This window comes from Haliaeetus albicilla, chromosome 19 (genome assembly GCF_947461875.1).
Source record: "Haliaeetus albicilla chromosome 19, bHalAlb1.1, whole genome shotgun sequence".
Classification (NCBI taxonomy): domain Eukaryota; kingdom Metazoa; phylum Chordata; class Aves; order Accipitriformes; family Accipitridae; genus Haliaeetus; species Haliaeetus albicilla.
In genome coordinates this window covers 283,775-299,460 of record NC_091501.1, presented here as the reverse complement: position 1 = coordinate 299,460, position 15,686 = coordinate 283,775, and the positions used below count along the sequence as shown (strand labels likewise).

The 15,686-nt window shown below is 41.0% G+C and overlaps 1 protein-coding gene across 7 annotated transcripts in view; it reads right to left on the bottom strand.

Moving 5' to 3' along the window:
- Positions 1-1,690: 1,690 nt before the first annotated feature.
- TCF20 (transcription factor 20) overlaps positions 1,691-15,686 on the bottom strand; it is a 132,113-nt gene continuing 118,117 nt past the window's right edge. For 4 of the 7 annotated variants that reach the window (XM_069807073.1, XM_069807072.1, XM_069807074.1 and 1 more), the window contains 3 exons: positions 10,058-10,107; positions 6,925-7,052; positions 1,691-2,975 (listed from right to left, as the gene is read on the bottom strand). In XM_069807073.1, coding sequence (XP_069663174.1) covers positions 6,969-7,052; positions 10,058-10,107 — 134 coding nt within the window. In that variant the 3' untranslated portion in view covers positions 1,691-2,975; positions 6,925-6,968. Of the gene's footprint in view, positions 2,976-6,923; positions 7,053-10,057; positions 10,108-15,686 lie in introns of those variants that run through there. The other 3 variants (XM_069807077.1, XM_069807078.1, XM_069807075.1) reach the window with 3 other exon arrangements.

The window sequence follows — 15,686 nt, the reverse complement described above, 5'->3', positions numbered from 1 at the left end:
TCTTTCAAGTTTGGGGTATCCACGCTACCCAGCTGTTAATTGCTTTTGCAGGATGGAGCTGGTAAATGTTTAGTACAACGGCTCTTAAGAATCTACTCAGGCACTTTCTGTCTTCTGAGCCAAAAGAAATGTTTATTTCCAACTGGATTTCATGACTGCTCTGGATTGTTTCCAGGTTCTCCCAAGAAGCCATTACACATTGTTTTAGATTCCTCCGGGCTTGGTTTTAGAGAATCGTGGTAGCTCTGGTTTCTGTAAAGACTTGACCAACAAAGATGACCAATTTGCAAGACCTCTCTCTGTACTATTACACATTGTTTTAGATTCCTCCGGGCTTGGTTTTAGAGAATCGTGGTAGCTCTGGTTTCTGTAAAGACTTGACCAACAAAGATGACCAATTTGCAAGACCTCTCTCTGTACTAGAGAGCACACACCTTACCTCCGACAACAGCACTGATGAGGGGCTAAGTGGTCGCTGATTTGAAGGGTCTTAAGCACTCCCCACTACGAAATATTTCTCATAGAGTCAAGTGCAGTACCATTTATTTATTTGCTCTACATGACTGCCACTGCTTTCCAACCACAGTGCACAAGGAACTATTGAATCTCCACAACAATTGCCTTGAGCACCCACAAGGAAAACCTCCGAGAGTCCCTCCCAGCTACCCAAAAACCTTCTCCCTCCACTGTGTAACACCACCCTGAAGAGGCAAAAGTATCAAATTCAGCAGTTTCACCACATGATCCTCTGCTGTTGTAGTACTATGAAGTTGATAAGTTGATTCTTCACCAACATAAATCAATGCAGTAACAGTAACTCCTTTTTTTTTTTTTTTTTTTAGAACAGGTAGAATAGAACAGACACTAGGAAAAAAAAAACAATTTTTATTCAGTTGAAAAGAAGTCATTTACTCAATCACATTAACTATGCTAAAAATGATTTTTTTCTGACTACACCAGCAGTTAAATATTTTCAGCACCAATTCAGGACACATTAGTGACATTTATCACAACAGGTCTATTTCTTAATGTAGAAGGACATACTAACTTCAGTAGCTGCTACTGGGAAAGGAGTAAGCAGAAGACTGCCCTTTCTTTCCAAATACTTATCAGCAAGAGTAGCAACTTCTAGAAATAAATAACTGCCAAATTATCTCCCAAATCTTTAAATCGATCTTTTAAAAATAGAGTTAAAATAGATATCTTAATATGCGCTATCATAGATTTTTTATGTGCTGAATACTCCAAAATGCAAGTAGTTGAGCAAGCATCCAGTACATAACTTTTTAAAATAGTTCTTCCCTCCCCACAATATCAACCCCATTTTTTTTTAACTAAGTCATGCTGGTTAGATCCCTATCTCTAGTGACTTCCCAGTAAACACCACGCTGTTTGATATCGCTAGGATATGCTACCATCCTATGAGTGAAAGAAGTCAGTGACCTGGTGAAATACCACCAACTCACATGGTGACAGAAAATTCATCCAGTCATTGGCTCGTTATCTCTGAACATCAAACAAATCCTAAGCTTTAATTTTAAAAAGCTTTTGTGGTCTTCCTCTTGCTGGGCCAGTTCAGAAGGTCATCACTGAAGGCAGAACTGATGAAGGCAAAGAAACCAAAAAGCAGCAGATAGTATTGTCTCTTTGTCCTTTTAAACAAATCAAGTTCGCACAAAACAAAAGGAGACAAGGTTAAAATGAAGTTTATTAGGTTTTTTTTGGTTTTTTTAAGCTTTTTTATATAAAACTGTTTGTGAAACAGCTATTTTATTCCCATGGCAGAGTGACCCCTGAAAGATGCACTAACCCCTTTCTTAAGGCCTTAACAAGAAAAAATTATTTTTGTTGCTGTTGTTCTTTAAACCCAAATGTTTTAAAATTACATAATTTACAAAAAAAACCCAACACCCCAAATAACCATACAGTGTAGGCTGTTACACTGACATTCCCTCTTCCTTCCTTGGGAAAAGCAAAACATAAAATAAAACAAGGGCTAAGTGGATTTTCCTGATCAGTTTGAAGATACATTGACTCCACCAACATTCAGACTTCCCTTCCAGTAACCCAATCTGGCAGGTAAACCATATCTTCCTTTCACCTGCCTTCAAAACCAAAGGCAGCTTCTTGGAATGATTTGGGGGTGCACGTTGTTGCCACAAAGGGCAGATACTCCTTTCCCCCATGTGGTACGGATGTTCCCATCTGAACAAGGTATACGGGATCTAGCAAGCAGCAGCTACCCCTGACTTCATGAGTCTCATGACCCAAGAGTCTTCAGATGTTTTTCAAGCTTCTACTATTAATATAGTGTTTCTCAAACACAATTAACCTCCCTACCCTGCATACACAAGTACTGGCACCCCATCACCTGCAACATCCAAGCCTTCCTCCCACACCCTACAAACAATTTATCATTATTTTATTTGCCTTTTAAAATTTAATTCCTTGGATGTTGTGAGAAAGAAAGCAACAGGAAGGGAGACAAGTCCTGTTTGGAGTACTCCCGCTATTCTTTCCCACAAAATGTTAGGCTCCACGAGCCCTGCTTTGATTTTGGATTTAATATTTACTTTAGCTATGGTTTTCTTTTTAATTTATATGGGGTTTCGTTAATTTTAATCAAAAGCATCAAAAGGGATATAGCGCACCTTTCATTTAAAACAAAGTCTTTCAAGACTAAAAAATAGATCTTTATATATATATATATTTATCCCTCCCTCTTTAATTCCCCCCACCTGTTTCCTTTTTCCCCCTCCCCTTCCCACTGTCACTATGGAGATTGTGTCCATGGAAACAGCTGGTTCAGACTCCTTGGTCAGAATTCTGTGATGTCATCAGTCTTGAGTGTGATGTAAGAATTTATGAAGGAAGTGCTGGCATTGGCAGGCACGTCGAGAGGGGGCATGGCTGCACAGTGGGAGAGATTCCATTCAGTCACGAATGTCCACCGCTTTTTATCTCAACAGCCTAACCTGAAAAACAAAGTGAAACAGTAATATTGGAACGGTTCCTTCCCTCCGTCCGCCAACACGCCCCCCAGGCTTCAGAAAAACCCACTCAGCAGCCTACCACAGCAGTAACACCAAGAGCTCTTTAGTTTTGTGGACTGAAAACGGATGGAAGCACAACGGTGAGTAGTTCATAAAAGCAAATCCATGTGATAAAAAGTATTAGTTTAACAACCAGCAGAAAATTAAATAAGGCCAGTTACGGAGGAGGTCCAGAACAACAGAACGATCTGTGCCACAACAACAGCACAGCACTCTTACAGAACAGCTACCTTCAGCAGCCAGAAAGGAGCTCGTTCACCTCATGTTTGCTCTTCATCTTGACTATCAAAACTGGAAGCAAAGGGCCCAAGCATGTTCAAATGTGATGACAGCTTCTGGGATGCCACGCTGCCCCTCAGGGACTGGACCCAAGTATTTTCATACAGGTCACCAAGCTACCATCTGACAGTAGTTTTCAGTGAATATGTAGCAGACAGTGAAACTGGTATCAAAATTACAGGAGTCCAGCTGCAGGAACTAAATTTGGGAAATGGCTAGATTTCACAAGCTAAAGGTAAAGCTGCAGTTAAACTAACTGGAGGGCAGGTAATATTTCTTTCTGCTGCTTTTTTGTTCTAATTGCCAGATTATGGTGGCAGCAACAGTTCATGGAAGGACCAAGCTTGTGATGTCTTTCAAGACAAATGTGGAAACGTCCCAAGTGCTTGGCATGCTCATTCTCCCTGTCCAGAAATTCTCTGAGGTGAGAAATTGAACTTCAGGAGTTTGCTAAGTTGGTGGAGGCTCAGTTCAAAAGAGAAACTGCAGGCAAAGTTAAAATTTCATTTCTCTAAGCTATGGTTCTCATTCTTAATCTGCACAGCCGAGAAAGCAAAGCCTGAAATAATATATTCCTTTCTTCCCTTCTCCCGTAACACAAGTAAGCCCAGAAGCAATTTGTTTATTTAGTAAGGTTACTTACTTTGATATAACTTGGATAAATCCCTCCCTACCAGCTAGTGAGCTTGGGAAAAGGAAAAAAGCTCACAACATAAGCAACACATATGGAAAGCAGTTAACGGCATTAGAGGTGTGCCTGGGAATGAAGTAACACCCATGTTCAATCATAGCTGGCAATTAAACTCCAGGAACCCTAACTAAGCGCAATACAGAAGTCAGTGCTGTTCTGATTATCAGCACACCAATTAGATTACATCCCAGCAAGCCTATCTCTTGGCTGCAAATACCCCCTCATACAGTGGTATCAGGCTAAGAGGAAAGAAAGGGTCAGGTGAGTACATATGAAAACCAGACGGGTAAGCCATGGAGCTACAGCTAAAGGGAAGGAGGGAGGTTCCTACAGAGTTCAGGCAGCTGACCTTTGTGGTATTCATTACTGTGCAATTGTGAGCCCTCACTGAAGGAGCGTCAAGGCCGTGTTGCTGTCTCTGGCTCCTGTACAACTGCAGCCTGCCCATGCCTGGAATCGGTCCAGAGCATTAGGCACTGGCTCAGGGAGGAAACAGGCTCAACGCAGAGAGTCCTTCCCCACTCCTGGACAAGATCCAGAGCACCAGACTCACTCTCACAGTCACTCTCCAGATCTGGATTTGATCCAAAAATTCTAGAGGCAACTGGCTCAGGGAGAGAGAAGCAACAGAGAGAGAATACACTGACTTGCCTGGATGTTACCCAACATGCAGGATTTTTCTTAACTTGCTGGGCCTAGGAGTGAACCAGGACTAAAACAGCCCAATAATCTAACAGCTGAGTGCCCATTCTATCTTACACTAAGGCCAGCAGAAGGGCAGCTCCTGTACTACCAGGGCTGCTACAGAATTCCTCTAAACCTCTTTAATTACCACAGTAATGCAGCAATATTTTTTTTTTATAATTGGATCTTTTAGATTTGCATCATATTTATTTTGGGATGCAAGGTCAGGTTGAAGAACTCAATTTTTAAGACATTCTCAGCATCAAAAGGGGGAGGCTAAATAGGACCTTCAGATAAGAACTACTTTTGGCAAAAGTGGATTTGGGAAGAAATGATGCCTTAGAGAGATGTCTAGAGCACACAGTGAACATGGTGCAGGGATTCCACAGCCTGCAAGGTCTTAAGCCAGTACACTCCTATGATAATAAAGAGTTAGCACTGGAAAATAATGCAGGAAACAAAGCTGCGTAAAGGTCTCTGGGACGTAGTAATGTTCACCAGCGCCTTGAAGAAACAGCCAAAAAAATCATCACTGAGAAGACTCCTCTAGTGTTAAACAGTTGTAACAGACGCCTTGTCTGTGAGACTATCATCCTGTTTTAACATTATGAATTATATTGCCTTTTACACTTTAAGAAAAAGAGAAAAGCTTAAAAGAATCCCAGTGACCTTTACCACGGAAGGAAAAAGTTACTCAAATAATGGACTTTAAATACTGTTTGCATGGTAACTGTTTTAACAACACTCTAAAGCCAAGAAAGAATGCTGTTAAAAATGGGAAGCAGAGCTAAACCACGTCAGCAGTCAGTCTACAAAGTGTTTACATGAAACACTACCTGTCTTCCACTACTGCACTAAAAAACAGAATTCTCTGATTAATCTCTCATCCTTCACAGAAAACACCATTAAAAGTACTTCACAATTACTTAACTCAAGAAACAGGTAAGATTTTAAGTTAAGGGAAGTGCCTGGGAAGCAAGGGAACAGCAGTGAGGGAAGGGGATTGTTATGATCAGTTCAGAGAACAGACGTGAAAGAGAACTTCACCTGCATGATTGCAAGAAAAAGACAGAGAAGCAACTAGCTTGAGTAGGAAATGCAACTGAGCAGTGAAATGAAGGCAAGAGACCTTCTTGAGCTGCAGTTTATGGGAAAGGGTGCCAACAAGTATTAATTTGAAACCAAACATTTATTTAATTTAGACCTCCCTGTTGCCATTGAATGGTGATGCACTTGGCGGAAATGAAATAATAAATCCCAACCTCATCCCATTGCCTGGGTGCTAACTCCCACCTCTGTGCTACTCCTTCCTTATGCCAGGATATTTGCCCAGCCACACAGTGAACCGGATTAAAAAAACAACCAACTCAGATGCTAATGTGACAAAATGTAGTTTCAGACAAATTGAATTCCCCACCAAGTTCACACATGGCTGTATGAATGCTGGGACTAGACGAAGGAAGAGGCAGGAAGGAAAAGCAGAGAGGGAGTTGGGGCGCGAAAGCACAACTGCCACTTTCCACAGCGCTGCTGACTTATGGCAGCTATAGCCCCCCCTGGACCCAGAGCGAGGGGAGGTGAGGGACCAGAGTAAACATTACAAACTTATGAAATTGTGGCCACTTGTGGATATAGTTCCACCTTCTATCACCCATATCTGTTGCAAAATAGAGAAAAATCCTGGTCTGAAAGGAATGTAATGGTTTCCTGATAAGATTAATTTACTTATCCCTGTGTTTACATTTCCAGAAAACAGGGGAATCAAGAACGCAATAGTCTTGAACTCATGAGTATTATTAATTCCCCTTTACATACCAAATTTAAGATACTTTGATGATTATATTTATTTATATGGAAGCTTACTATTAACTATTCTGAGACTTACGGAAAAAACCCTTCAGATCCTTATGGAAATGATCATGGCAATATGAAAGGAGATTTCTGCCACTGGTTTAGCTGAGAGAGTAATCAAGCAGTTGTAACAGCTAACAAGCTTTGCGTTTCACTGCTAAACAGAAGAACTGCTGCGGAAATACAAAAAAGTGAAGTCACTAGCCTGAACAGAATGGTAGCAGGGAAAAAAAAAAAAAAAGAGTTATTACAAATTTTCTGAACATACACAAGAGCACCTTGATTTCTCCTAGAAACAGGGAAGGCGCTGGAGGTAGGGAGCCACAGAAGGCGGCAGGTGGAAACTGGGAACTATCCCCAACTCACCTGTGCTTGCTTTTATTTCCATTCCCAGGAGTACACTTCCCCCCTCACCCCCGCTCCGACTGCTCTGTGCTGAGGCTGCCTTTCACCATCTTGTTCTGCAAGGAGGGAAGAGAGCAAGGAAGGAGGGGCTGACGAACCAGCAAGCCAAAAGGAGGAGGAAAAAGAAAATGAGGGAGAAAAGGAGGACAAGGGTAGGGAAAGTGGACATACAGAAAGTGAGAGAGAGAAAGAGAAATCAGTATTGGAACCAGACATAGATTTTTCAGACAGAGTTTTCCCTGTGACAAAAGCAGGCAATTCTGCAAAAGTAAAGAGTTTGGGATATGAAAGCCTGGTTAATTTTAAGAAACACAGAATTTAACACAAAAAGATAGAACAAGCTGAAAAACATCACTTAAAATTGCTCCACAGATGGCATAAGACAATCTAAGACTGCAGTGCCACCAAAAAGTAAGGTATCCCATCCCCTTTATATCCTCCTCAGTGCCTTGGCATCCTCATCAGTTCTGTTGCAACAGCGCTTGCTGCGATGCAGACACACAGCTAGTTGGATTTGCGAGCGCAAGCTAACCCTTCAAAAGATGATTAGTTTTCAGACAGTGTTTTCCCTGTGATAAAAGCTGCTATTTTGCAAAAGTAGCACATTCAGGACACGGATGGCTGAAGCATCAATGCTGACAGAAGAAAATGGGAAAGCTCACTGGGGAGCACAGGGAAAGGCAGGACCAGTCCCTCTGGACTTAGCTTGCTTATGTCTGAAGCGTCAAGCGCAGTTAATGAGGCAAGAAGCACCTTTGTTCTCCAGGAGCCACTTATTATGATGAGGTGTATTTACCGATGCGAGGCATGGACTGAAAAAGGGTAAGAAGCACTATACTGGGGGACTTACTCAGTGGTAGCAGATTTATAAAGTTAGTTCTTCCACCCATTAACTACAGAACCCAAGAATGAGGTATTAGACAGCTACTAATTAGCTACTAATGTTGAACTGGTGTTACCTAAAAGCATAGTTTTAAATGGTCTTATCTGAAGTCTTTCTTCCTCTCAATTGCTCGTGTTCATATCATGCAAAAAATTGATGCAATTTGTTCTCCAGTCATTCTAGAGCAATGGTTTTCGACCTTCCTGTTCCTGCCTTGCAACTGGCTGGAACTCCCCTTTCCAGCCACTACAATGGAAGGAGCAGGGTGATCCTATATTCTGCCTTGCAGAAGGATTTGGAACAAACCGGTAGTGATCAGTGAACCACAGGGGAAGGACAGAGTCATAGCCAAGCAAAGAAAACTCTGCTTGACTTCAAACAAATGATTCATGTCTTTACTAAGCAAAAGACAACAAACTTCAGTGTCAAAGAAAGGCTGCTGGTGTTGAATTTCCATTTTTGATGCAACACAGAAAATGATCTGCAGCGGGATAGTTTTGAATAAATTTCAAAATTTTATTGCCTCATGAAGTACCTTTATCAACTTAATTGGCAGTTTTCCCTCTCCCACCCCCCCAGATTACTTTAGAAATCAATGTGGCTGCTCAGTATCTTCTCCAGGAGTTGGATTCTGTAAAATGGCTGTTTCCTTTCACGGTTTGAGCACCATCACCACAAATACTCATATAAAGCAGTAGTGACCCAAGTCAGCTATGAAAAGCTTTAACACTATGTTTGCCTGTAATACTTAAGGCAATGGGCAGCAAAAATAAAACAGCCTTCAAAGACGTAACCTTCATATTCTCTTTAGTCAAGTATTCAAAGTTGGGCAGAGAGTGGCATTTAGGTAGTTGCATTCCACAGTAAGGGGCGCTCATGCTTCCTGGTTTTGTTTGGCAAGATTCGCAGGCTCGTGTAGCATTAACGCATCAATTTAAGCTTGCTGTACATTTTCAATGTTATTACAAATTGTGCAGAATAATTTATTTTCTTTTATGTGATGAAAAGTAGGCCAGTTCTGGGTAACAGCCTGAATGCCCCCAGAATCTTCCAGCACATTTTAAATACATGTGTATAAATACATCATATTGTTGTGGAACATCCAGAAAGGAACACGAGACTAATTCTTGTGTGTTTACAAAAGACAGATTAAAGATAATCTGTGAAGACAAAAGACCACCAGATGTCAGTCTAATTCTAGGCAGAGAAGAGATCTGCAGACAAGGACTAAATGGAGACTAATCCCTGCTAGAAAGCAACACAATTCTTCCCTATTATCATTCACTTTCCAGCATAAACCATCCACACTCTTGCACAATTCCTGTTGTATCCAGCTGGCCACAAGAATAGCCATTTTTCTGGATACTTCTGAGCATTTAAAACTGGTGGACTGGTATCCGCAGCCTCCCAGAGATGTATCCTGCCTTATGGGAGCGGTATTCCCAGCACTGTATCACGTTGCTTATATGTACAAGAGAGTAGGTACCGTCTGCCTTGTCTTCTCTTTCCATACGGACAGAGCAACAACAGTCTGGCTCTTAGCACCACTCTGTTTGCAGGCTCAGGGACACTCAGTTAAGGATGCGAAAACCCTAGCCAGAAGCAGCATGTTGAATCCATCACCAAAACTGAAAATGATGATGTGTCTTCTTAAGAGGCAAAGATCTACAGACCAACTAAACAGATACACTGAAGGCTGAGTGGTAGGACTCAGTCTAGTTACCACCACTAAGCTAAACCAAGGTGTTTCAGGTTCATCACTACATTGGCTCATGACTTAGTCTAAATGTTTCCAACAACTGGCTGACACTTTTCCATGAGCCGTTTTTCTTCCTCCTTGCATCCTCAGTAAATCCAAGGAGAAAAACCACCGTCAGTTTCAACGTAGCACTCAAACAGAAATGGCAAGCAATGTACTGATGATTCTACCACAGAAGACAGGAAATGAAGCTGGACTTTCTAACAAATCATCAAGGATCTAAAGAACAACTGAACAGATAGGGCAAAAAGTTAATTTATCTTCTTAAACTCTCTGTATTCTTCTCAAGTCGGTGTTTGCCCCCAGAATATACCACAAGCACACATCGCAGAATTGTTCATCTAAAAGCATCTCTGACTACAGATGTTATCCAGGTATAAAATTACTAATCCAAAGTTATATACCAGAAGAGGGCAGCAAAAAACAGGTCTAAGCCAGGAGAGGATTCTTACCTTGTGCTTGGGGCACCTCACTGAGAAATTCTCTTCGTTTAGTAAACAATCTAGAGGAGGAGAAGACAGCAATTTATTATTTTTTAAACAAAACCCAACTTGAATAACACACCACATGTGTTAATCTTGCCTCACAGGTATGTATTTTTCATTGAAAGATCTCAATATAGGAGTATTATCTTATTAGCAGGTTCATCCCTTCCACCCCCAAAGTTTCAGCAAATAAAATTACTAAACACTCCAAGTGACAATGCTGCCTGCATTACTAAGCCAAGTCCAAGCATCCCCAGTCTCCCCAATCCTCTATATAGAGTAAGAATCACAACAGCAAGTCTACAAATCCTGTGTCCCAAACCCCTTCAGCTATTCCAGCCTTCCTTGCTACAACACAAGGAAGATGGACGCATTCATCCAATCTGAACAGACCATCCCTGCTTTATACTTCATAGGAAAATCGTTGCCTTTCATCCTTACCCTAAGGCCCTGCCAATATCAGGGGGAGAAGGGGTGTGTGTCTCTAGGTATGGGTGTATATGACAGTTTATTTGCAATCCCAAATCTTGGTGATCAATTTATACTTTGACACTATGTCTGGTAGTCAGGTCACTCATGCTGCTCTTGGATCTGCTTCCATGACTTGTATATGCGAAGCTTCTATGATCTAAGAAATAGTTTAATTAATGATTTAAACCTATTACGGAAAGTGGGGCACCTAGATAGAACTGCTTATTTCGGGACAAATGAAGCAATACTGTAATTTGAAGAGCATTTCTTTAGTGGCACTGCCAGTGTAAGTGTTGCTTCTCCTCCCACCTTTCCTCCCAGACTAAGCCTCTAAGGGGTGCCGAGTCAGCAGCTCCCAGAACTTCAGCACTATGCTCACACCAGGAAAACCACCGGCCAGCTCTCTGCCTTCTATTTGTGCCTTACAGATACCACATTTCACCCTCACAGTCAAGTGACAAAGCAGCACTTTCAATTGCCTCATGCACCAAAGGCAGGCTGACCGAACACTATCACCACCATCAGTAGGATCGAGCACCATCACCACCTCAGTGCAACCAAGAATTCAGCAAGGTGCTTACAACCTCCCATCTGCTCCAACCTAGCCAAACAGCTAGCAAGTAAAGTAGCACAATGGTAAATAAAAACTGCTAATTTAAAATGCTCTTAAGCATGTAGCATAACCAGCGCTACCTGCTGTTTCAATCTGCTGGAAGAGTTTAGCAGACAGCAGGAGACTGCAACTAAAGCTTGAGGGAAAAGCTTTCTAGACACCCAAGCTTTGGCAGAGCATCCCTCTGCTATGAAACGCTTATGTTTCAACATGAATGCTTCTGGCCTGAATCAAAGGCAAACAGCATGCAATAGGCTAAGTTACTCGAGAGATTTTAGCAAAGGGGAGTAAAACCCTTAATCCTGCCACAGATAACCATTTCAAATGCAGTATTGGCAAATAACTGAAAATAAATAAAATGTCTCATTCTAAGGGCAGGAATTGTACATGTAGACTACAGCATGAATTATCACTGCATAATACAGCAATCATCAAAAATATACAGAACAATCATCAAAAACATACACAGTATGTTAGAATGGGATGGAGTTTTCTTCTTTCTTGGAAACCCAAGATTGGTAATGAGTGCACTTCTCTAGCTAGTACATCAGAAAGGAAGGTCGTAAAAGGATCAGGAAGAACTGTCAGAAACCTTGTACCTCATGCCTGATCTGTGCATGAAGCTCAATTTCTTACGAAGGTTGGCATTTTTGTTGCAAATACTAATAGCAGATCCAATTAATAGCAATTTTTTTGTTTCTATTAAGGGACAGCTATGAAAAATTTCATCAGCTCACTGTGGAAAATCAGCTGAATACCAATAAGGCAAAAATTGTTCATCATTACAAAGCTGGCCTGGATTTCAGTTAGCAGTTCCAAGTATTTTATATCACAGATTACAATTCATCATGAAGTCACCAGACACATAGCTATGATCAGCTCATTGTGGCAGAAAAGGGAAAAAGAACCGAGACTCGTCCTTGTTTGTACAGATTTTTCTCCATAAAGTAGTCAGGGAAAACCTAAAACATTTTTAATAGAAGTAATTATTCTTCTGTAAGCTTCACACTTTGTCTTACCCTCTGTGTTCTGCCTGTTACTCATCTTTAACGATACCTGTGAAGACACAGGATTTCTGTTCTCTGAAAATTCGTTTTATTTTGCTGCTAATCTTTTCCTAATTTACAGTAAAAAAATCTTTTGTATGTGGAACTGCCTACGACACATGTTGTGGGGACAAATGTGCTGCAACAATCAGGATCTGACTCCAGGTGGGGAGGAACAAGCAGAGGGAGAGGATACAAAATTTCAGAAAACAAAGATCCTGTTTCCATGGAGACGTCCCTAGGACTAAGTTATCTTGAGACATCAGAGGCTCTTCATAAATTTGGACAGACGAAAGCCAAACACAGACAACGTTAACCACAGTCATTTCCATATAAAAATTACTTAAGTGCCACTACTGATCTTGATTTTTATGCAAATGGCTAAGAGTTCAGCTTTCCTGCACCCTATATTGCCAAAGATTACTTTCTATGAAAGGAGGTTAAAAGGAAGGCTGAATTAGGCTACATAAAAGCATCCATATGTACAAACTGGCAGTTTACGAAGCCACGTGCCTTGCGTAGGAGCCAATTAGCAGCAGCGGTGCAAAACCTGGCTCCTCACCAGGGTGGGATTGGAATCCGACCATCAATGCAGAAGCCAGAGCCCAGGTCACACCGCAGGGCCAGCCTTCAGCACTGCAAGTAACTGCAGCCGTTCTGAGATATTCCACCCTACAGACCTTTACCAAAAAAGTACTGCCTTTCAAATGAGGCACAGTAACTGACAGGGTACTAACTTCTAACCCATACCAATGCAAAGGTAAAAACAAGCTTCAGCTCACAGCGCAACTGCCTAGGAGTACGACACGCATACTTCATCTCAACTAAGGCATGGTCACTTTCAGGGATGCTACAGTAACTCAGTCAAACACCAAGTGTTTATGACTCGACATACGCTAAAAAACACTCTAGCAAGTGTTTTCTGATTTTTTTTTTAAAAGATACAAACTGAGACATATTCCAAAAGCCTGAGAGCCCTTGTGAACGTCAACAAAACTTCTGAGGATTCAGAACAGATCTGTCCCAGATCCTCAATAAAGCAAGGTGGCACCATCCTTCAAAGCAGGGTGGTCAACGTTAAATGAAACTACCACAGAGCTCAAGCTTGAGAAATATCTGTATCTGATTCACTACAGGAAATACAGCAGCACTGCATAACCAATAAAAAGGGTGTATAGGCAGACAGCAGGCTGAGGAAAGCAAAAAGAATGCTGATTTGCTCCTCAAGGAAGCCTACATTTTCTGCTTGGGCACAAATGAAAATCAAGTCCTATTCCATAGAGCTTGCTTATTTCTTTTGTACAGATTTATTGGAAGAGCGGCTATAGATTAAGACAGCTTGATTACACCCACAGATAAAACCAACTGCAAACAAGGTCTTTTAGTGTCATACCATCAGGCTGAAATTTTGAATGCCAAGAATCTACTTCAAGCTGGGCTCTTGTATTTGTTTTGGTTGAAAACTTCAGCTAAAGCAGCCAAACAATTTCCTTACAACTCTTTCATGGAAAAAAGTTATTCTGCCCATATTAAACATCCCAGCAAATTTTCTCTGAAAAGCTCTAACATACCATGATTTTCAGTAGGACCTAAATTTTTGCTAATGCATGCCCTTGCCAGCTTACCACAAAATCAGCAAATATAACTCTTTGAAAGGAGGAATGGGGATTTTAATCTGCACATCCTCAGGAGAGGCTTCTTAGATTTTAGAAACTAGGTCCTTTGAAAATTCCACCAAATACGCTTTGGTTTGGGGGTAAGCAGGTCTTTCCTCTAAATGAACCTCTGGCCTCAGATTTAGACACCAGACCCAAAAAGCACTGAAGCTATCAGGGGACATTTCTAAGGCTCAGGCAGCCTTAAGGAAGAAGGTGACCATTTCAAAACTGCAAAATGGGAACCACTAGTCCAGAAGGTAGCAGAAGGGAAAACATTACTGAAAAGGCAATCTAGAGCTGGAGAAAGAGCAGAGGCTAGCAGGATGAGGAGACCAGTACTAGTAGAAGTTAGGAGCAGGGAGTTAAGGATGAGTGCCAGCAGAAGGCTAAGACTGTATCAGGATTCATTCAGCCAGAAGACTGGAGACTAAGAGCTAGTGGGATAAGACACAGAAAGGTGAAACAGAGAAGATCAAGGGCAATATACAAGAACAAATGGGGATTAGCAGGGTTAAGTGTGACAAGGAGCTAAGTTAGGAGAACGAAACAGGAGTAAGAAGCCCAGAGAGGAAAAGTAGAGCTAGAAGCAAGAAAGGAGGGGAGGAGGTGATGTAAGAGCAGAGAAGAGGAATCCAGAATGACAGCTAGAAAACCAGACAAAGGAAAAGTTAGAAAGGAGTAGGGAGAACTGGGTCTTACAAAGATATTGGAATAAGGAATTTGAGAAGAGGAACCTGAGACCAGCTAGATAAAGAGCCTGTGGCTGCTGTGAAGAGCCAGAGTGGAGAACATATCAGACACATACAGACTGAAGAGGAACAAACAGAAAGGAAAACGTATAAAGAAACAAAGAGAAGTCTTTGTTCTCACTAAATCATACTCTTCCTGGAGTGAAACCAGAGATTCACCAGTTTTACCAACTCCTCTGCTATTATTTAAATATGTTTGTGAAACTCACAGTCCAAGTATCCCATCTCTATGCAGCTCCTCCAATTTATTACTGCCGTATTACTCAAAGGAAGGAAATTAGCTTGGAACAGTGCACTCTGACAGATGGTCAGATGACAACGTGATGTCTCATAACAAAATTAAAAGAAAATGAAGCAAGCATAGCCTTGGAACTTGAACACAAAAAACTACTCTAAAAAAACCTCAAAGGTTGCAAAGTCAAGACAAATGAGAGGAAAAGCCAAATTTAATGTAGCCCACTTCTATATATTATATGGTAGACATATTGTATTACATTTAATATGGACGAAATAGTATGATTATATACTAGTTTTTGTACAGGACACTGCATCTTCTGTGCATGACACAGAACTGCTCTTGCTAATCAGTCATGATTGTTCAGTATATTTGTCATCTGGAGGATCCTACTGCATTTGCTGAAGAGGAGCAGAGTTAATGAGGAAGGTATATCTGAAGAAAAATGACAGTATCTTGATTTTGATACCTGTATTTAGAACATAGAAAATGCTACATACTATATCTAGTAACACAAGAATACCAATTAAGCACCCCAAACTATTGGGAACATTCACTATAATTTATTTTGTTTTTTTCATGGTATTGAAAATACCATGACAATACAAAACAGAAACAAATTAGTAAACACAATATGAACACAAATCTGATGATTCTGTCTCTCAAATGTACTGTAAAAAAAAAAAAAAAAAAAAGTCGTTCATGTTCACGAAACTCTTAGGCATGACAGAGATGAACATCACAGAAAATTTCACAGTTCTACTTTCAGAACCGAGACTGAGTCATATGCAGTGAGTGAAATACAGAATCAGTGAGGACAATGT